The 23,166-nt window shown below is 39.8% G+C and overlaps 1 protein-coding gene across 3 annotated transcripts; it reads left to right on the forward strand.

Annotated features, from left to right (window-relative positions):
- The first annotated feature begins 44 nt into the window (after nucleotides 1-44).
- On the forward strand, nucleotides 45-22,663 carry CASP7 (caspase 7). 3 transcript variants are annotated; one of them, XM_065672291.1, is made up of 7 exons: nucleotides 45-154; nucleotides 1,952-2,064; nucleotides 17,924-18,072; nucleotides 18,908-19,036; nucleotides 19,529-19,704; nucleotides 20,369-20,507; nucleotides 21,226-22,663. In XM_065672291.1, the coding sequence occupies exons 2-7, from the start codon at nucleotides 1,952-1,954 to the stop codon at nucleotides 21,447-21,449; spliced, it is 930 nt and encodes a 309-aa protein (XP_065528363.1). In that variant the 5' UTR covers nucleotides 45-154; the 3' UTR covers nucleotides 21,450-22,663. The 3 variants fall into 3 exon arrangements, with proteins under 3 accessions (XP_065528363.1, XP_065528364.1, XP_065528365.1); XM_065672292.1 differs by lacking the exon at nucleotides 45-154 and adding an exon at nucleotides 537-556; XM_065672293.1 differs by lacking the exons at nucleotides 45-154; nucleotides 1,952-2,064 and adding an exon at nucleotides 14,076-14,445.
- The last annotated feature ends 503 nt before the right edge of the window (nucleotides 22,664-23,166 follow it).

Genomic DNA, 23,166 nt, shown 5'->3' on the forward strand with positions numbered 1-23,166 from the left:
GCCGGCTCGCAGCCCCCCCCCCCCCCACAGTGGGCGGAAGACGCGGCCCTTTTGGGGCAGGCCCGGGCCGGCGGAACCCGCCCCACTGCCGGCTTGCGGGGAGCCACCCCGCCACTTTCGATTCCCCTCTGCCCCGCCGGACGCCCGCGCCAAGGCAAGCCCCGGCCCTTTCCCAGCCGCCGGCCGCGTTCCCTGCTCGCCTCAGGCACCCCGCTCCGCTCCCCTGAGCCCCCGGCCCGGCTCTGCCGCTTTGCCGCCTGCCCCTCAGCCGCCCTCCCGTTGCCCGGCGCCTGTTCCGCTCCTGGCCCCTGCTACGCAGCCTCGGGGCCCGCTGCTCCCTGGTCTTCGGCGCCCAGGGGCGGGGGGTGGAAGCAAGGGGCTCCTGCTCAGCACCGCACACATGGGCCCTTCTTTGCTCAGCACCGCACACATGGGCCCTTCCTTGCTCAGCACCGCACACATGGGCCCTTCCTTGCTCAGCACCGCACACTTGGGCCCTTCCGGTGGCTGCGGTACCTACACCGCCGTTTCCTGACCGAGGCCAGGCGTACTCGCGGTGGGAGTTGGGATGTGTGCGGTTGGGAGTTGGGATGTGGGTAGTTGGAGGAGCTGGTGTCCTGCGCTCACCCGCCTTGGTTTGGGGCTGCTATCCTGGGCCAGCCACCCGTGCTCCTCGCCTGCTTCACTGCCCACCTGTGGCCTGTGTGCTCCTTGATTCTTATATTTTAAAAGAGGATGAAAAAAAACCCATTAGTTTGACAAAGCAGAATCTAGATCCCAGCTTTTGGGAACTGCTGTTACTCTTGTAAGCCTCCATTAATGGCCTGGAGCTTGGCTGGGGTGGTGCTGGCAGCCATGTAGCAGCTGGGCTTGGCAGGGTCAGTGGGATGGTTTTCAAGCTAGATGTAAACTCTTCTGAGTAAATAGATTATAAAGGCAATTTTAATCGGCCTAAGTATGGGGAAGAGGCAGAAATCGCTGCTGCTTTTCCTCCTGAAGTCCGGGGCTGGAGTTGCACAAGGTGGCTCAGCACATCCCACCATGTGCATGAGGTCCCACACTGCCTTCTCACCCCGCGCTGAGCTGGTGCAGATCATTGCCCCCATCAGAAAATACTCCTTTCTTCCTGTACTTTTGTGCTGGATCAGTGGTCTGAATATGCTTCAATGGAATACATGGAAGAAGAGGAAACAGACTGTTTTTTCATCAGGAAGAAGTCATTAGGCCAGCTTAGACTTGTTTAGCAGTGCCCTGTGTTGCTTTTGAGATGAGTGCAGATGTTCCAAGCTTATTGGAGTAACAGTCAGAAAGTCCCCACTGGTTGAAATATAGCAAGTTGTGTAAGAATGCTTTATGTAATGAAAATACCTTTTAATTTCCAAGAAACACAACTTTTTTTCTTCCTAACAGGTCTGCACATGTATTAACTAATCATTTAGTGTTGGTATAGATAAAACAGAGAAATGAAAACTTAAGATTCTATCCAGAGAAGATAATACAGGGCTTTTTCTCTTACACACATTCGATTACGTGCAAATGAAACAACAGGAGCTCTCTAGGTGCCTTCATTCTGGGTAGGATTGCAGTTACAACTACTTTGATGTTAGTTGTCTCTGCTTTCTTCCCAAAATAGTTCTTTGCAGACCACTGAAAAATTTTCTGGGAGTCATAAGATCTTTTACCATAAAATCATTTTTACTTTTGTTCTTACCTGCATTTTTGAGAGTGGTATGTATGAGAGAAATCACTTTTGGTAACCGTAAGCAGGCAGCTAGGCATGTGCAATGTCATGTTAATACAGGGCCAGAAATCTATGGCCGCTTTTATTTAATGAAGTATACAGTATAACTGACAACCTCACATGTATCTGGTTTAACTGGTTTATAAAAGTATTTCTAAAATGATAGTATTCATTGAGGGACACTTAAGATTCTTGTACTTTTATCTGTAGATGTCGGGGAATCAGCATGTTGATCACTCTACAGAAGATGGAAGTGATGAAGATCGTGAAGATGTAGTTGATGCAAGGCCAGACAGAAGTAGCAGATTCTCACTTTTTTCAAAGTAAGTTACTACATTAATTCCTGTTATTATATCAGCTGTCATACTACCCCTCAGTGGGATTTTGGTGTTCAGTTTGCCATGTCCACAATGTCATCGGTGGTTTAGATAGGGAGATAGCTTATACTGTGTAGGTTTAATGTATAGATCTGTACCTTATACTTATAGTATCTCCCATAAGCTTTATTAGGTAGTCAAGAGATCACTTAGTTCATTTAGCATCAATTATAGTCCCTCATCTTAAACACTGCCCTTTGGTGGAGCTGGGAATTAAATATGCCATTAATTATCTATTTTACTGCATTCAGCTCAGCTAATCTCCTGCATCATTGGAATCCCCTGCTGACTATTTAAGTTAGTTTAAAGCCTGGATGTGCCATCTAGGTTGTAGCACAAAGAAGCCTCACAGAGTCTAGAGATGTAACCCATTACAGAATAAATTAAAAAGCCTTTTATTTTAAAACATAGTCGTCTCACTGAAGTGTAAGCTTTTTTCATTAATTGTATAGGAAGCAAAAATTATGTACTGGTTGTTTGTACTCCTGAAAATGCTAGATAAATGTGACTGAAAATGCAAAAGATGAAGGATGAACCTACAGAATGTACAAATACTACTGAATGTGAGGAAATGCCCCAGCCCTGGCAGTGTTAAAGGACAGGCTGGACAGGGCTTGGAGCAGCCTGCTGTAGTGGAAGGTGTCCCTGCCTGTGGCAGAGGAGTTGGAGCTAAATGGTCTTTAAGGTCCTTTCCAACCCAGATCATTCTGTGATTCTATGATTCTATGAAATTACTACTTAACACTGTGAACTTAATAGATTTAAAAGGATTTTATTAGAGGTATTTACTACAAAGACTGTGGTATTCACAAAGAGGTTTTGATATTTATCGCTACTGGACATGCACATTCAAGTAAACAGTATGATTCAGAGAAAGTACATGGAGAATATAATTTCATTTTTGCTGCTTATTATATGAGTCTAATAGGGGTAACAAATCTGCAAGAAGTGAAGATGCTTTAGCATTAGAAGACTTTTGATGTGCTGTTAAGCAAGTCACTTTACTTTCTCTGTCTCATTTTCTCATTCCTTAAATATGTTTTATGTGTGTGTGTATTATTAATTTTAACAGATTTATGTCATGCAAAATAGATAATGTACATTTGGTTTTAAATCTTGCCAAACATTTTCAAAGGATTCTTTTAAACTTTATAAAATGTGTGTTTTAATATCTGAATTGGTCTTCTTTATAAGAGATGATATGCTAATACTGCTATTAAATTAAGCAACTCAAAGTTAATCATTCCTGAAGGAAAGGCAATAATCAGCATTTCTATCACTTTTTTCTAAAAGACATTTTCCAAATAATTTGACTGTGCATCATCAGTTTGAGGCATTCTTTTGGGAACTCCTTGAAGATAAGTTTGAAACATTTTTCTTTAGAAAAAGAAAGAAAAAAGAAGTAAAAAATTGTTTAGATGAAATATGAGGTAACTGAGAAGATTCAGCTTAGGTTTTGTATTAAAAAAGAAGCCCAGAGCAGTGAGAAACTAAATTCAAACCCTCACAGAAAGGCCAGCAGTTTCCACCAGCTTCACAGCTCGGAATTGGAAGCTAGTGGAAACTGCTGGTCTTTCTGCAAGGCTTTGAAATGGTGAATTACCATTCTCTGGCTGTGACTGGAGATTCATCTTGCGAGAGCAGTATATAGAAATAGGTGAGAATCTTACTCACTGCAGCACATTTCTCTCAGAAGAGTGTGTGCCTGCTTTAGCATGGAGGCCGCGAGGCTCAGAACAAGCCAGGGAGTGGGTAGGTTCTTCTGGCTGCGCCACAGTTAAGGGGGATTAACGTGTACGTATTTCCTTTGCTTTGAAAACGTGATAGTATTTAGTTAGTGTTGGCAGGGAAAATTGTTGAAGGAAGTAAGTTTTGAATGAGCATCTTCCGGTGGTGTTAGGTTCGGGGGGGGGTTGTGGCCACTAGATGGCAGGAGGGTATCAATTTTGTTTATTGCGAAAAAGAAGTGGGCAGAAATTAGGGTAAATTGCAGTTGGGCAGAAAGGATACACTGGCAAGCTTGTGCACAACCACATTTCAGAACATGGGTAAATGAAGATTGAGGTGAAGATTTCAAACATGTATTTAAAGTCTTTATGTGATAGAAACAAATAGAATTTTTCCCATAGATTTTTTTCTTTTCTGTGCTCTGTGTGCTCCTGTTGTGCTTTAAGGCTTTAAAAATAGTCTCACACTTCTCCACAGAATAATATCATGTCTTCATTTGATGTCATAAAATCATAGAATAGTTAGGGTTGGAAAGGGCCTTAAGATCATCCAGTTCCAACCCCCCTGCCATGGGCAGGGACACCTCACACTAAACCATGTCACCCAAGGCTCTGTCCAACCTGGCCTTGAACACTGCCAGGGATGGAGCATTCACAGCTTCCCTGGGCAACCCATTGCAGTGCCTCACCACCCTAACAGTAAAGAACTTCCTCCTTATAGCCAATCTAAGCTTCCTTTTTTTAAGTTTGAACCCGTTACCCCTTGTCCTATCACCCAGCATCCTTATAGGCCCCCCCTTCAGATCCTGGAAGGCTGCTATGAGGTCTCCACGCAGCCTTCTCTTCTCCAGGCTGAACAGCCCCAACTTCCTCAGCCTGTCTTCATACGGGAGCTGCTCCAGTCCCCTGATCATCCTTGTGGCCTCCCCTGGACTTGTTCCAGCAGTTCCATGTCCTTTTTATGTTGAGGACACCAGAACTGCACACAATACTCCAGGTGAGGTCTCACAAGAGCAGAGTAGAGGGGCAGGATCACCTCCTTCGACCTGCTGGTCACACTCCTTTTGATGCAGCCCAGAATACGGTTGGCTTTCTGGGCTGCGAGCGCACACTGCAGCCGGCTCATGTTCATTTTCTCATCGACCAGCACCCCCAAGTCCTTCTCTGCAGGGCTGCTCTGAATCTCTTCTCTGCCCAACCTGTAGCTGTGCCTGGGATTGCTCTGACCCAGTTGTAGGACCTTGCATTTGTTATGGTTAAACTTCATAAGGTTGGCATCAGCCCACCTCACAAGCGTGTCAAGGTCCCTCTGGATGGCATCCCTTCCCTCCAGCTTTGGTGGGAGTTTAAACCACGACACAACCGAACCACACAGCTTGGTGTCATCAGCAAACTTACTGAGGGCGCACTCAATCCCACTGTCCATGTCACCAACAAAGATGTTGAACAAGACTGGTCCCAACACCGATCCCTGAGGGACACCACTTGTTACTGGTCTCCAGCCGGACATTGAGCCATTGACCACAACTCTGCGTGAGGCCATCCAGCCAGTTCTTTATCCACTGAGTGGTCCACCTATCAAATTGATGTCTCTCCAATTCAGAGACAAGGATGTCATGTGGGACAGTGTCGAGCACTTTGCACAAGCCCAGGTAGATGACATCAACTGTTCTACCCTTGTCCGTCAGTTCCGTAGGCCCATCATAGAAGGCCACCAAATTGGTCAGGCAGGATTTCCCCATAGTGAAGCCATGCTGGCTGTCACCAAGCACCTTGCTGTTTTTCATGTGCCTTAGCATGCCTTCTAGGAGAACTTGCTCCATGATCCTTCCAGGAACAGAGGTGAGACTGACTGGTCTTGGTGATTGATAGCAGCAAGCTTATTTTAGCATCCAGAAAACGTAACATAACATGAAACAGAATTGTGGTTCCACCATATTAAGTAGAGCAGAGATTTCCTGATGAAAGTAATATTTTCTTTTTTTAAAGCTGCATCTGAAAATTCCCGAGGTAGACTCATGCTTGTGCTGTCAATAGTTATGACTGTTAGTGGGCTTCAGTGAAGAAGTACAACGCAGAACAGGGTGGTTATTAGTAGTATAGGTACCAGTTTTATTCTAATTTAATTGTATAGAACCATTTGTCCTCTGGTTACTTACATTTGTACTCTGGTTACCTACTCCAGCCCTAATGTTTTGTTTTATGGGCAATATTCCTCTCTCATCTGGAAGCAGAAAACAGAATTTAAATATATATTTAGGAATTCTTACTAATACCTAGTTACAATTGAAACTGTGATTCTGTAGTGTCCTTAGTGCAGAAACATGAAATATATTGTAAGAAAATCCCACTAAGGAATTTGAGAAGTGCATAGGGTGCACTGACATATAGTCACCAAGAGTTTAACACTGCAGACCCAAAATATCTCTCAAGTATTTATTTCTGCCAACTCAGGCCCCTATAAAGTCTGAAAGTTTTCGTTTTAATGAATCTAAAAGCTTGCTGGAAACATCAATGTGCATCTTGCCTTCAGTAGTGCAAGTTATAACAGTTCAATAGTTATGATATCTACCATGTTTGCAAACTTGCATTCAGGTCAAAAAGATTTATGGACATAAAGGTTTCTTTTCAGCAAAGCAGGGAAGCACAGATGTTACCAAAGCCGTCTACTTCATGTCCCTTGTCTCAGTATAGCTGTATTTCTCAAAATAAAGAGCCTTGTCCTCCAATGAATAAATATTCATAATTGAGATTCAGCCTCAACTGAACCTCAGCTTTGGAGCTGTAACAAGTGTGGCAAGTTGTCTTTGTTTCAGCTTTGCTCCTCTGTTGTTCTTGTGTCTTTTGAGGGGGATAGCTTCCATACTTTTGATTACCAACAGCTTCTTTTTATTTGGTTTGTAAGAAGCTGCTTTGCAGGTAGAACTGTATGAAGAACAGTTTCACAGTGATGAAGATGCACACGTTTTCCTGAGTTGTCCATTCCCTATTTTTTTTGCCATTTGAAAACACTGGGCCTGGACGCTAGGTACCCACCAATCCTGCTCTGTCACTCCCCTCTCCAACTGGACAGGGAGAAAAAAATACAACAAAAGGCTCATTGGTTGAAGTAAGGAAATGGAGATATTACTGTCTTGGGCAAAACAGACTCGACTTGGGGAAATTGGTTTGATTATTTGTTAGGTCTGGAACTCAACTTCTGGAAAACACTGCAGGAGTATTAATTAGTGAATATCTGGTCAGGGCTTCTACTTTCCCGAGGACATTTACTGGATGTGCCATATAGGAAGTTCCCCAGTATCCAGTCTAAAGTGTAAGAACTCACTAGTTCATAGTGTTTGTTTCCAGTCTCCTTTGAGGCTTTTATCTCATAAAGCACAACAAACACTGGGTTATCAATGAACTGTATCCGTAGCAATCAAAACAGTGAGTCAAGTATCCAAATTTCCTCTTAGTGTAGAAATTTATTCCCCTCATTGCAGCAAACTCTGGGCTGTCATCATACAAAATTTGGAGGAAAGCTATTATGTAGTGTCATTTTTAAGCTTTCAAAAGATTCAAAACCAAATTAAACTGTATTTATAATAAACCAAACCTGTTTAAATAATAAATACATAGGAAATGGATCTGTGAATCAGAATACAAAGATGTTTTGGAAACTGTGCATGCTAATTTTTAGCATTTTCTTAGAAATATTCAGTGTGTTAATATCAGAATAATAATGGTGGATCAGGTTTTAAGAGAAAGAAGACAGACATATTACAAAATGAAGTCTGCTGTCCCACCTCACTCTCAGGATCAGCTGTGTTTTCTTACACTCTTACATAGGAACAGTGATAGAATCAGAGCGACAGGAGCGTTTTCCACTTGTCAGCAAAGGTAGATCAGGCCTGCATGACCTCAGCTTGCAGGGTGATGGCTGTGAGGGTTTGAATAGCCCCATAGAAAAGTCCAGCGTGACCCACTGCTGACACATGCGAATGTTTGGGCCTGAACACAGAGAGCATCCATCCTGTTTCTCTCTCCAATGTAACCCTGAGCATGGTGGGCTCCTAGCATTAGCACAGAAGATTAGACTTGTTCTTGAGGACAAGCTGAAGCTGTTTGCAGATGCAGTGTGGAGTACCATTTGATGATGAGCCAAGGTACTGTAGAATGTTAGTGATCTCCTTCCTTCTCTGCCACTTGTTTGGAAAGCTCATGAATGAATACCCTGAGAGATTTTAGTGTCAGTGTTTATATCAAAGTAATAAGAATTGTAGTGACATTTTGCAACTGCTAATCCTGGCCAGAGAATTCTCTGAGAAATAGGATTTGAGAGGGGAGGGTTGGTGGTTTTTTTGTCATTTTCCAAGCAATCCATATAGCAATCTATGTACCTGTTAATTGCTCTTAGTGCCTATGATAGATAAGAGAGGCTTCACCATTTCTTCCCTACTCCCCTCCCGAACTGGCAGTTGCCTATGCTCATTATACTGCGTAGGATTTCGGTTTCCAGAACACCCGTGTCAGGTATGTATGTGCAGGTTTTCTAGAAATAAGGAGAAAACCTTTCAGCAAGCAATATGCTTTATTTGTAAAATTTTACCTTTTCTTTGTTACTTGAATTGTATCTCACATACAACATTATGAGGCCTGCACAGCAAGTATCACACAGACAATTGGGAAGCTGTAGATTAATTACAAATTGATGGTTGAGAATTTAGAACTTTACTGGTTTCATTCTCTCTGCTGCAAGTGTCACAGCTCAAAATTGTTATGTAAGCTGTAAATGATATATAAAATGCTTGCACAGAGACTAGGATACTGCTGCTTGTTTCTTTTTTAACAGTTGCAAAATGTGGACGATATTAGATGTAATAGTCTGTGTTGAAACTCTGTTTACAAAGTGTAGCTGGCTCAGCCCCAGTGTGCTTCCTCTGCTTCATTTGTATATAATAAAATTGCAGCCATGGTTTTGATTTGAATTATGTGAAGACCATCATTTAAACGTGGTTAGAAGAAGGAGACAGATGTAACTATCAGAATTCTAAAGATACATATATAAAATATACAAACTATGTCAGAAGTTGTAGTCTGAAGCTTACTCTTTCAAACAGCTCTGCTCTTTTCATTACAGAGTGAGTTTCCAGTTGCCCTGGACTGGGTTTATTTGTTTTCCAAGTTCTTAGAGAATCGTCTCCCTCCGAATTGGAGAAGGGACAAAAAAGCTGTAAGAGTAGCTCAGGGTCTGAAAAAGGTCTTACAATGAGGGATTTAAAATGCATTTAGTTTCTCTGAATAAAAGTTGAAAGATAATTTGCTGTTATTGTAGGTAGTATGAAAATGTAGTATATAATACAAATATATAGGTGATGGAAAATCGGAAGATAGGAGGAGGCACTTTTTGTAAGCAAAGAATTCATAAATGGATCCAATGGCTCCATACATGGATGTTTTAAAAAAAAGTTGGGTATAAATCTAAAAGACATTCTGTAGATTAAACAGAAGCTGCAGTTTTGTCGAAACTACTGAAAAGGGTTTGTGACTTGCTTTGCAAGAGATCAAATGAAAAGTGTGCTCATACTTGGATGAGTCAGTTACTGCAGTTAGCATCTTGCAGCTCGCTAGTTGATTTTGTTCATCTCCGAGACTTGCAGTTGTGAAGCTTTGTGGTGGGTGAAGCCTTGTTGTGATTCAGGCTAATACACTTTAGATTGTGGTTCCAAAGGAACATACTGATAGCCATTGCTATAGTGCAGGTGAGTAATTGCAGTGTGATAAGCTGTGGTATCTCGACTGGTAAGCCAAGGTCTCAGAGGCCTCCAGGGCTATATATCCTTTGGGGAAATGCTGTATTCTGTGAACTGCTACCCTGTCATTTTTGCAGTTCAATTTAAATAATCATGTGTAGGCACAAGCAGTTTTATCTCTTCAGGGAAGCTAATGTGCAGTAACCAAAGATAGGAATTTGTGTCTGAACTGAGATCCACTGTAAACCTCCATAGTGAACAGTAAGAGTGCTTTGTTTCAGCCGTTTAGGAGGCAGATGGCAGTAAGCTACCTCCCATGCTCTGGATGTGAACACAGTAGGTATGTACAAAACAGTGGATTTTAAATTTGTTCTCTAGTTTTCTGTACACTACTATCCCCCCTGGAAAGAAGCCATGAGATCTGCAGTGCTTTTATGAAATAAGTTTGTGTAGGCTCCATTTCACAATGGATAAGCTAAAACGAAGAGATACCGAGTTACTTTGCCAAAGCTATTCAATAGCAGAATCAGGATTCACGCTCAGGTCTCCATATAGAGCACAACTAAGTGGCTCTTAGCAGATAACAGAACATATCCCCCCAGCTGAGCATTTTGGTTTGTTTAATTAACTTGTTCATCAAGTTAATTGAGCTATACTTTAATAACTACTTTTATAGCTTCTGTTCTATTGCTGGAGGTGATGCAGCATGCTACGGAAACCTAGGAAAATGCCAGGATTTCTTTAAACAAAATAAAGCATTTTAATTTGCAATTTTTGTACAAAATCTATAACAGTACTGCTAGGTATGTCATAGTAAGAACAAAAATAGTCTTTTAATATGATACTATTTTATTGGATGAATGAACTCAGCCCTGTCTTGAGCAAAGAATTTGTTAATGATAGCTTGGGTACCTCACAGCTCCATTATTATAAGTTCAAGGAAATAATCACATTGTTTATCTAACTCCTTTCTTTCAAGACTGCTACAGCAATATTTTCCTTTCAAAATTAGTGTGTTTACAGTTATAAGGAGGGCTTGGAACCTCGGTTTCCAAAGAAACAAGGGGTACAGTCTTCATTAGCTTCCTAGTTTCAGGTCATTCAGGCAAAAGGCTTTGCCTTTGGTGACTTTTAAACTGGCTTCGTTTAAGCAGCAGAACATCTAATTCCAAAGATGTCCTAAGAAGCCATGCAGTAATTGGCAGTTCAAAAAGAAGCTGGAGGCTAAATAATTATTATGGCCCTGATCATGGTTTTGCTGCCTGACTAGCCCTGTTGCTTTTAGTAGGGCTACTCCCAGGCTGAAAGTAGGGTGTGTTCCTTCAGGGCTGTGATGTTTGAGCGAACACACTTGCCATTTCTCTATCCTACCCCTTTCCAAGAAGAAACTTTCAGGGCTTAGGCACTTCAGAAGAGCAGTACGTGAAGATAAAAGGGTTGCATAGCCTTTATGTATCATTGATGAATATGAACTTTTGACTCCAATATTCTCAGTTTGGCATGTTTCACTATAATTTAGAATTACTTCAACAGACAAAACAAGGTTATTAGAGAGAACAGAAATCTAGTGCCATTTGACTGGGTTTGTGTTTTAGTGTTCCAGGGTTTGGGGTTTTTTTTGTATTGTGCTGTTTATGTTTGCTGTTCTAAATTGCAGCTGTCAGTTTTCATGCCTTCTATGTAAGACATCTCTTTGCCATAGTTAGCAGTATGGGTGAAATAATGTTTAGATGCTTTTGGGGGGACTTTAATGTTCAGTTTTGTAGGACCACTTTTCTTCTCTCTTCTAAATGAAGACTTTCTATTATGTTGAAGAGATTCTGACTTTAATGTTAGAATTTTTTAAGCATTTTCTTTTGACATTTATCTGGGGCATATTTAAAAATAGCCTTCTAAAGACCAGATACTTTGTTCATGCTAGTCTGTCAAAGTCAGCAGTCATTTGCTAATACTTTCAATAGGGAAAGTGAAAGCATGCAGTATTTACTTGAACTTCCTCCTACATAGTTAATATTGTCCCTTTTTCCTGAGGAGATTTTCCCTTCAGATATTAAGCTGGTTTTATGTTTCACTACTGGCGTGTACTTTGGAATCCCAGGTAACCTTTGTTTAAACAAAGATTGTGAGGGATGGTGTGTATTTTTTTTGTTCAGGATTATATTTAACTGCTTTCAAAAGAGTCCTTGGTAAGGTGTTATCTGTCTGAAAAGAGAGAGATGGAAATTGCGTCTGCCATTGGAGTGCATTGATAAGAAAAGGTTTCTGAACCCATAGTGTGTAACAGGTTGGAAACAGTTGACATCTCCCAGAGGCCAGCATCTTCTGCAGTGGCTCCTGTTAGTGTTTATTGCTGGCTTCACTTAGTATTCTAGCATGATACCTTCTTGGCATGTGACCCAGGATCACACCATCAAATGCACCGTAATACAGTTTTAGTATTTATCCATGTTTAAATGCAGCAAATATAGTAAAACATTCCTTACAGTTTTCACAGGAAGCTGCAGCTGCCCCATCCCTGGAAGTGTTCAGGGCCAGGTTGGATGGGGCTTGGAGCAACCTGGTCTAGCAGAAGGTGCCCTTGCCCACGGCAGGGGGGTTGGAACTGGATGATCTTTAATGTCACTTCCAACTCAAATCATTCTATGATTCTATTTGGTCCAGCCCTTATGGTTTGTCCTTATCCTGTGTAATTTACACTTTCTGATTTTTAACAGTAAAGGAATATTCATTTTTATAAAAGACTGTTCAAGTAGTAACACATTCTTCTTGTCCAGAAATGTTGCTGCTCTGCCAATATGATGAAATATTAATGGGAAGAGGCAACAGGATAATCTATTATTTGCATGCAGCTCTAAATATGTGTGACAGTCTACCAAAACGGATCTGACAAAGAACAAAGAGTCTGCCTTAAAGAACTTAAGATCTAAAAAGCTCTAGTCATGTTTTACAAGTGTCTTTAGCTTGTTATTGCCAATAGGTTTCAAGAGAAAAAAATTCAAAGAGGGGAGAGTGTACAGTAATTAGAGGTGTACTGAATATGGTGAAATTAGATGGGATAAAAGCTGGCAGTTTGAAGACAAGGTTATGTAGGAGTAAGACATATTAATGTATGATCATCAGAAAGCATCAGCCGTATGAATAGCCACTAATTACTGAGTTTAAGGTAGAAACAGACAAAATATTGAGCCTTGATTTGTGTTATTTATGAATTCTGTTTCTTGTTAATTTCTTTTGGAAGAATAAAGTAGTATGAATTGTTTTTTGTTAATTTCTTTTGGAAGAATAATTCTAAAGTAGTCTCTGGCACACTCAGTTATACTACACATAGTTTGGTGGTGCTTTGTGATGGGCAGCAGTCACAAACATCATTTATACTGTGCATGCAGTAATGGAAGAAGTGGGGGTTTTCAGACAGAAATAGCAGCATAGAACCACACAAACTGCATCAAATTAAATCAGCAATATAGGCTACATAAGTGTCTTTAGAGGTCTTAAAACTAATGTATTACATTCACTTACTCCACAGTATTGTAATTCAATGGCAAATTTATTCAAATGAAGCTTTTAAAGAGGTCCCCAAATGTAAAAGCCATGCGGGAAACATCTCAGTTGTTTGTAATGGAATGACGAGCATTGCATTTTTAAGATCTATTGCATCCCACAACATTATGTGTATGAAAGTTCTGGTGGATGTTGACTACCTGAGAAGACGCTAAAAAGCATGGGGACTTCAGAAAGGATCCTGAGATGGTGTGTTCTGTAAAGGTAGCATGTTTTTTAAGGCAAATTCTCTTTTTAACAGAAACCTGTTATCAGTCATTCAAAACTGATACATATTGTATTAAAGAAGCATGACAGAGTAAAAAACTGTCACAAGGTTTTGTGATACTCACTGTCAAGTAAAGCCCAAACCTACTGAAGTTCATAAAGACAGTGTTCCCTTGTGTGTGTATACTTCAAATAGAAATGAATGTAATTAGTTTAGCCTTTCCCACCTACCTCTGAATGTCAACTTCCTGAAATTGAATGGTATCATTATTGTAGACTTATTTTTTTAATCTGTTTACACAGATTATTTAACATTTTTTGTTTTACATCTGCTTACAGCAACAAAAGGCCCCAACTTTCCTGGAACAGAAGGGGACTATAGCTGTTTTCAAAGCCAGGATATCCCTCTGTAATACTGTTTTTAGAGTTCATTTTTATTAACACATTAATTTCCTCTTAGCAAAGTGAACAAATAGGGAAAAAAGCAAACAGATATGTGACTGGGAAGCAGTGATTGTGAAACTTGTCTCTGTTTACCTAATCCTCTGTCCATAAGGCTATTGAAGTGACTTCTGCAGGGGGAGCTGTTTCTTCTCTCTGTGTGCTGGCATCACATTGCTTCTTAGGCCAAGCAGCTCATGTTTTCAGAAGAGTTCTATTGTCTGTCAATTATTACCATCCTATTTTTAATCATTCTTAATGCTGAGATTTAGTAGATGAAGTGGTGTTAACAGTTCTTTAGAACTTTCCTTGTGTTGTGCTGGTGCTGTTCCAAGGGGAGTCCATATAGTTAAAGCAGACCAGCTTTCTTAGAGCAGAAGGGTCTTTTACAATCACTGGCCTTTACACCTTAAGCAAATTAGGCAATACCAGACTACACAACTGACATTATGTGAAGTGATGGAAAGTGAAGACTCTCCCTGTGGAAATATATCACACTACACTTGAAGTTAAGCATCTGGTTTTTGCTGAAAGACTTGTTACGCTGGAGGACTGGTAGACCTGAGCCCAGGAGCCTGGCTATAGCAGGTGGGAGAGATGACAAGAGGCTGCAACGCTCAAGGAAGCCATTCTCCTGCACATGGATTCTTACTTTGTTGGTATGTCATATTAATACATGATAGCAAAGAAAATGCAGGAAGATTGCAGTAGAAAGGAAGCCAACGGAGAGGAAATCTCAGCTTCTAAGAGACACTGCTTTCAGTTGTCAAACCTAAAGCCTAGATTTAGAAACAAACTAAGGGTGAAAATGTGCAAGCTCTCAGGGTGCCAGGGTGGAGTTTCAGTTTTACTGAACCCTTGATTGGAGGGAGAGAACACAAAATATGTGAGAGCACTGGCCAGAAGAATATTTATGTCTTAGGGAAAAATCAGTGACCACTAGCGGAGTGAGGAATTATGGCACAGTTATAATTAAAAGCTGAAGAAGGAGTAAACAGTCTTAAAATTCAAGTTTCTGTTTAGTCTGGACAACTTTGAATCCCAAAAGAGGGAACTTAAAGACACTGGATGTCAGAGAAGCAGAACGAAGTAAAACTGAGGGGAAACAGCATAAAATGTTTTATAATATCACATAACTAACCTGTGAAAACCCCGTCAGAAGGGTTAGTGAGAACTACAGCAGTAAACATTTATGTTGGCATGTGTCTAGTTCAAAGCTTAGAAAACAAAAATTTATCTAGGAAGCTTAAGGCTTTCAGTCATAAAACAACCTGTCACTGACAGGGCATTCCCCTTTAAGGACTCAGTATTATGTGTTTATTAGTCATTATTACAAGGCCTGATTTAGCTTGTTGAATCTGAAGAGCTGGCTCTTACACTGTCAGTTTAGTGCAGTCAAGTCAGGCAATTCCCATATTGCTCCATGTTGGCACAGAAAATAGAATCTTCAAAAAACAATTTCTCCCTGGACTGCAGGCTCAGGATATTTATACTCCACAACCTTTGCTTCCTTATTTACTCAGTTTGGATAAAAGGTTCCTGGAACTGTTTGTTGTCTGCCGGTAAATAAATGATGGGCATAGCCCTACAAAGCATGCTGTGGTTGCTTAGTATCTTGTTAGCCTGTTCAGCTTGGAAGGAATCATTAGAACAAAACCATACTATCCTCTGTAAAGGAATGAGGAACGTGTGCTACTGATGAGGGTTGTCTGTAACACACATTGAGCGGGATAAAGATTCTACTTTGTGCAGAATCTAATTTGTGTACTTTGGGAATAGCAGCAGTAATAGCCACATCCCTGAAACTCCCAAGTATTTCTGCATGAGTGCAAACTATTGAACTCAGAAGTGAGGTGATTTCAGAGAAGTTGTGTGGCTATGTTATTATGCCCCTTAACCCAGCTTCTGTTTACATTGAGGCTTTTTATGGGGTAACGTTGCTGCGTGATTTCTGGACTAGAATTAGATCACTTCCAGCATTTTAAGAGAGCAGACAGTGCAAACATGATACACTACTGCTCATGTGGATCTGTCCCAAGTGTTCGCAACTGCTCATGGGTTGGACATTTGTTGTACACAAAAATTTGTGTACAGTCCCTTTGAAAATATCCTGTTGTGTGTAACAGCCACTATTAGGCATAGCTTTGTTCAGGAGATCACTGAAGCCAGATAAATCTGCAGAAACCTGATTCCAGTGTGGACTGAGGAAATTAGCCTCTTCATCGACCTGAATGGTTACTTGTTGTTCTGAAATTACTTTTTTTCTCTTTGCCAAAGAGCTGTCTAAGTGATGTAGGACCAAGGGGAATTTTAGACTAAAATAAGAATCCAAGATCTCTTTGAAAGTCAAATATAATATTAACATCATACAGTTGTGGATAATTCTTTAAAAAGGTTAAAATCTTTTCTTGAGGCAAAGCATATTTAATTATGGCTCCCAGAGCCCTCAAGAAGCAGTATGCAAAGAGAATACCAATACTTGTCATTTGCTGGGAAAAGAATGTACCAGAGTATCAGACAGAATCCTCAAGTAAGCTTAATTCAGTATCTTGTTTTGTCGTCTCTTAAGAGAAGTCTAGGAGAGGAGAGGATATTAGGATGGTCACATGTAGAAAGAGTATAGAGAAAGCCTGCCAGGTGCAGCTATTTCATTTGGCCCTTTGTAACAGAACATGATGACACTCAAGAAGAAGCTGTTGTAAAATTGAATCGTATTAGCATTTAAACACAGTGAATCATACAGAGAAGGTTTGTTATAGTTTCCAAATAGGTTTGTCCTTTAGTAATAAAAAAGGGGGCACTTATACTAAAAGACAGCAATTGTTAAATCAGGAAGGTAAGAGAGTAGATTACTAAAAACATTTAATCAGTTGGCAGCGATCTCATGTCTACAGGCTATTATTGAACCAAATAGCTTAGTAATTCTTTAGAAAGATACAAGAGTGGGAATAGTGAAAGCACTTAAATTAATTGAGATTATGGGGAAAATCGAGTTTTGTTAAGAACAAACTGTATTATACAGTTATTTGTGCTGTGAAAATAGGTTATGTTTTCCTCTCAGACATCATCAGTAAATACTATTGGAAGCAGGATGCTGGACCAAATAAGAGAGGTTCTGATAACCTCTTCTGGCCTTCCCTGAGCACTGTTTCTAACTGGGCTTGCTCCAAAGTTTGTTCATAGTTCTGAGGTTGAATCAGGCCCTTCATAGGGTCTCACTGGCTTCAGTTCTGCTGGAGGAAATCTTGCCAATATCTGAAGCCACCTGCTTGGACCAGAATGTCCACTTCTAAAAGCAAATACTGCTGAGTTCCTCGTGCTTATACTTCAGATGCACATGCTGGCTTCAATGGTTTGTTCTTAATACTTTGTTTAGAGCAAACTGGTGAGTAATATCTGTGCTGTCCCTTCCCATCTTTTTCTAATCCAATCTAAAACTCATGCACATAGCAGAACAGTCAGTACATAGTCATTAACAGAGAACTATAAATGCTTGTTTTGTTTTGTTGTGGGTTTTGTGTTTGGTCTTAAGTGAGGTTCAGGTATTGATGATTATGCTCAAATGTGCTTGGTTTTTTGCATAGGATCAGACTCCTGTTTGGCAGATCAAATTAACGCATGGCCTGTCCACATCTGTAACCTGTGTCAGTAGAAACTGCCTAATGCTTGGTCTTATCTTCGGAGAACTTGCGGGTGATGGTGATTTAGTAAACAAATCCTATCACTCCATCTGGTAATCTTCTTGTATTTGAAATAGTTATTAAGGGAGATTTTTCTGTCCTCCCATGAATTATTTATAGTAAAAGTAAAATATGTCCAGAACCATAGTTTGCAAAAGGCTATCACCAGCCTGACTTCATATTTAGGTATTTGTTTTAACTGTGGGTCAGGATCTGCATATATTACTGTTGGCTGCATTTCACTCTAGAGTCACTTTACCATTATCAGAATCCAACCGCATACAATAATTGCTTCATAGAAATCACAAGATCTTGTGCCTCTAAAATATGAAGAAAGAAAACAAACATCAGAGAAGAAAAAAACATTGGGTAGGGCTGCCTGGATGATTTGAATTAAGGTAAACAGGCACACCGCATGTGACTGTGCCCTGACAGTAATTCCATTTGGTTCACCTAGGAAAAAGAAGAATGGAGAAGAAGAACAGCCAAAGTCCTCTCTCAGTAATCAGTACCGAATTGTTACACCCACATTCCAGTATAATATGGACTACAAGAAAGTTGGCAAATGTATTATCATAAACAACAAAAATTTTGAAGACAAAACAGGTACTGCTCTTCTTCTGATGATAGTCATTACAGACCTTAGAATTATTATACTTTAATTAATCAATAAGCATTTTATTTTTAGGACATAGAATTTTAATGATTATCTTTTTTGAGAAACAATTATTCCTGCAATTATTCGTGTTCTTCAGTATTTGTATTAGAGCAGCTCTTTGCAGCTCATGTTTCAAAGAGCATGTCACCTTGCTCTCCCAACTTCAAACTAAACCTTTGTCCCAGAGGTTAAGGCTGGGTTGTTAAAATTTGAACTTTGGCATCTGCGGCCCATATTATAACTCCTGTGTCCCTGAGCTACAGCTATGACCTACAGAAACTAAAAGCTGTAGCTGTGCTCTGTTCATACTCCTGCATTTAACTTTTCAGACCATGTAGAGTTTCAAAACAGATACTTGTGTCGTAGTCAACTTATAGGTCTTTTCCTGTATAGTTGGCAGACACACTAAATCAAGTGTTTATTCCAAAGAATTTATATCGGTTTCTTTTAGGTGGGTGTTATAGGGACTCTCCACTCTTTCTCAGTTACACTGCATAACCAAAAGGAGACAGAATCATCCATAGTGGTCCAGTGTTGCAAGATGCTGGAGACGTGCCAACATTTTTCAGAATAAGATCCGTGTTAACACTGAACCTTGCATTAAAACAAACCTCACAGTATGTTCTCAGTGCTGAGAATGCTGTTAAAAGGGTTGTTTTAAAATCATGTCACCATGACACTGGTTAGGTTTATTAATTATAAACCTAAAAATGTACCTTTGAGCATGTGATTAATTTTGAATTGTGTAATGTGCAGTCAACCATATTCTTTGTTTTCTGGCAGGAATGGGCACGCGCAATGGCACTGATAAAGATGCTGGAGATTTAGCTAAGAGTTTTCGGAACTTGGGATTTGAGGTTTGCACATACAATGACCGAAGCCGGGGTGATATGGAAAAATTACTGAAGCAAGGTAAAAAATTAGAATCATAGAATAATTTAGAGTGGAAAAGACCTTTGGAAGGCACCGAACCTACCCCCTGCTCAAAGCAAATCAAATTAGAACAGATTTCTTGAGCCCTGTTACATGCTATTTTCTGTATAGAAGGATTTGGTTTCTGAATGGATTAGACTTAATTCCCCACCTCGTCTTCCAACATCAATTCAGAAATACAGTTTTCATGTTATATTAGGAATCAGAAGCATCTGTCCTTTGTATTAAGTGAAGAGCCTTGTCATAATAGATACAGAGTCTTCTATACTTGGAGTCAAGTTAAGGATGCATTTATGTATTCAAGATACACATCACAGTACTAAAAAGTGGGTTGTGTCATCTTTATCCATTCCCTCTTGTGCCTTCCAGTAGAGGCCAAATGTATATTTAGTCTCAGAAAAATGTGTTTGCTAAATACAATTTTTATTTAGAATGTTGCTTCCTTTTGGCTAAGAAGTATTTGATTTGTAGCTGCTGAGGAGAATCACAGTGATGCTGCTTGTTTTGCCTGTATCCTTCTAAGCCATGGGGAAGAAGGCCTCATCTATGGCACTGATGGACCCATGGCTATCAAGAGTTTGACTGCGCTATTCAGAGGAGACAAGTGTAAAAGCCTTATAGGCAAACCCAAATTATTCTTCATTCAGGTAATAGCCCTAAGGTAAATACGGCATCCTACTGCTGCAGTGAGGAAAACATACTATGTTGGTTTACTCTACAACATATGTTAACTTACTGAATTGTAGTGGAAGTTTGTGAAAAACTGTGTTGGGAAAAGTTGTCTATGGGAGATTTGTTTTTTTTAAAGATAATTTATGTGTAACATTCACAGATGTAAAGAATATATTGTCACTGTAATTTTGTACATGGTGTCTCTTTGTGCTCAGTAATACATGAACTGCAAAGCAGAAAGATAAACTCCCTCTTGTGCAGACAGAGTTGAGGACAGAATGTGGCTACACGTTGCACTTGTTAATTACTTGTTAATTACACTTGTTAACTGCTGACTATTATATCCAGTAATCTTATATAATAAACGAATGCTGACTTGGCACTTTGACAATCTACTGAAATCCACAGCCTGCAACACCATTCCCTCCCTTCACTGTACAGCATGTATAATTTAAAATGGGCAATCTAGTAATTTTATCACTGGACAATGAGACATCCCATGGAATTTAATTTCTGCTTCTGATACATGCAAAGTACTGTTTAAAACCATATACATTCAAAAATGTTAACGAATACTTAGTTTTATAACACCTTGTTTCACCTTACTGGACAAGTTCTCTTTGCCTTCACTGCTTTCAGGCATGCAGAGGCTCTGAATTTGATGAAGGCATACAAACTGACTCTGGACCTGCAAATGACACTCTGGAGACAGATGCCAATCCAAGATACAAAATCCCAGTAGAAGCAGATTTTCTGTTTGCATATTCCACAGTGCCAGGTAAAGAAAAGTGGTTCAGGGTGGGGGTAGAAACCTAAAAACTTATCACTCATATTGATTTGATGCTAACCTGACCCTCATTCATAACATATTGTACATCGATGGACAAAACATTAAGGCCTACTCTTATGTTAGGCCACTGTGTTGTATGCACTTCTTTTTACACTAGCTATCACGGAAAGAGGAGAAAGCCCCAGTCTGAGAAGGTGAGAAGACGCAGACATTACAAATGGAGGAGGCAATACAGTTTTTTGGGAATCATGCCCTTCCATGTCCCAGTTTAGTGAGTATGTTGAATACTTGATTGAGGCAGGAAGAGGAATAGTTACAGCATGAAACTTGGAGAGTAAAAGCATAGAATCATAGGATGGTTTGGGTTGGGAAAGGACCTTAAGATCATCTAGTTCCAACTCCCTTGCCATGGGCAGGGCAGTTTCCAAATGCAAAAAATATAGATCAGTACTTTAGTAGTATGAGGTTTGGAGAGCTAATACATATTATTCTCCTCTTTAATGAAATAGGATATGTGACACAAGTGATAAGATTTAAACTTTCTGTGTGTGCATTATCACTCTTTGCCCAGTCTTTCACACAAATTAGACATATTCTCTGCCACTCCATTCTTCAGATATTCTCTGGCATTTCATATCTTCAACATAATAAGAAAAGAAAGAGGAAAAATAACCCCATGTACGTTCTTGTCTGTCTTTCCTGTAAGGTTATTACTCCTGGAGGAATCCTGGAAGAGGCTCCTGGTTTGTGCAGTCTCTGTGCTCTGTGCTAAATGAGCATGGAAAACAACTTGAGATCATGCAGATCCTCACACGGGTCAACTATGTAGTTGCCACCAATTTTGAATCACAGTCTGATGATCCACGCTTCAGTGAGAAGAAGCAGATTCCCTGTGTGGTCTCTATGCTCACTAAGGAACTTTACTTCTGAAGGTGTATTTTAATGCAGCCAGTGATGATCAGGACATGTTTTTGGGTGGAGATTTGGTTGTAAACTGGAGTAACACTTTTTTAATAACAGAAATGTAATTACACTAGATTTTTATATTGTATAAGCTGGGGTATCTGATGGCTGGACAAAATGCAAGATTTTAAGGAAGAAATAAATGCTGTGGGCCAACATGACAGCTAATACTAATGACTGTATCTTAATTTCCCTTAGTATGGCTGTCATGATTTATGGCTACTGAAGACTTTCTGAGAGTAAGCTACCTGACCCATAAAGGTTTATTCCAGAAAACAGATTGTAAATTAATAACAAACAAATTAAATTGTGAGACTCCATCTTTTCATTCACTGCTAGCTCATGGAACCATAACTTCCTTGGAAATTTCCAAAGACCATCATATTATGGGTATGTCCAGTGATGAAACAGTTTGCAACTATTTAAAAGGATGCTTCTTATTAATTGTTATATTAATTTCCCTTACATGAGCATTATTAATGAAGACTAATGGTTGCTCTGTTCTTAATCTGGAAGTCAATTTATTTAGTTATCACTCTAGCATAAATGAATAAATAAAAAATGAAGTTTTGTCAGTGATTTACCTGAATAGTATGGAAATACAGTAGAAAATTCAGAATTAAACTCCTTGTAAATGATTGGCAAACTGTAATTGGGTGATGCCTTATGAAAGTGCCATTGTAAAGATTTTTGCCTTGAAAATGACAGTTAACTGATAAAACAGCCTGAGACAGTGGTACTGCAGTGTTTCTGCTTGCAGAAATTAAACTGTCTGCTTGTTGATTCAGAAGGTTTGAACCAACGGAAAATTAATGCCACAGATTTTATATAAGGCATTAATATTTAATGTTGAAATGATAGAATTATATGTTCCAGTAACAAACGGATATTCAGGTATAGCTTCTATTTGTGAGGAATTTTGCCAACACTGGAAATACTTACTTGAAGCAGAAACTAGGAAGTGCCTTTATAGGGTCTTGATTTTGTATTTTGGGGCTATGTCGGTGATGTTGATATTCCTACTTTTTATATACTCTTTAAAGTTGGTAGCTAGCTCAAAAAAGTAAGTTTAATGATGGTTAAATTGATAAATGATCAGTTGTTCTCCCTCTTCCCGGTTAATGTACTCTTTGCAATCTTCTTAGAAAGTAAGTGCATATTAAAGCCAAGTTACCAAATGATTAAGTTTATTTTCTTACAAATACTGTGACATAGTGAGGCGTATTTATATTTTCCTAAGTCAAATCTACAGCTGTTTGAATTAAAGCAGTGATTGTTTCATGGATGTCTTGAGCATGAATCAATAAAGGCCTTTTTAAAAAATTTCCTGTTAATATCTGCATGTTTGTCCTTCACTCTGGTGAAAACCAGACGCAATAGATCCCAATGCCTTTCTCAGCCAGGAATTCAGAAGTTCTTTGACGCGTTTCAAGAAGAGAAGGCTGCGTGGAGACCTCACAGCAGCCCTCCAGTATCTGAAGGGGGCCTATGAGGATGCTGGGGAGGGACTCTTCATCAGGGACTGTAGTGACAGGACAAGGGGTAACGGGTTAAAACTTAAACAGGGGAAGTTTAGATTGGATATAAGGAGGAAGTTCTTTCCTGTTAGGGTGGTGAGGTGTGGAGGATTGGCTTGTCGAAAAAGGTCAAAAGGTCACGTTCCCATCAACGAGCTGAAACAAGA

The sequence above is a fragment of the Lathamus discolor genome, chromosome 3, assembly GCF_037157495.1.
Source record: "Lathamus discolor isolate bLatDis1 chromosome 3, bLatDis1.hap1, whole genome shotgun sequence".
Lineage (NCBI taxonomy): Eukaryota > Metazoa > Chordata > Aves > Psittaciformes > Psittacidae > Lathamus > Lathamus discolor.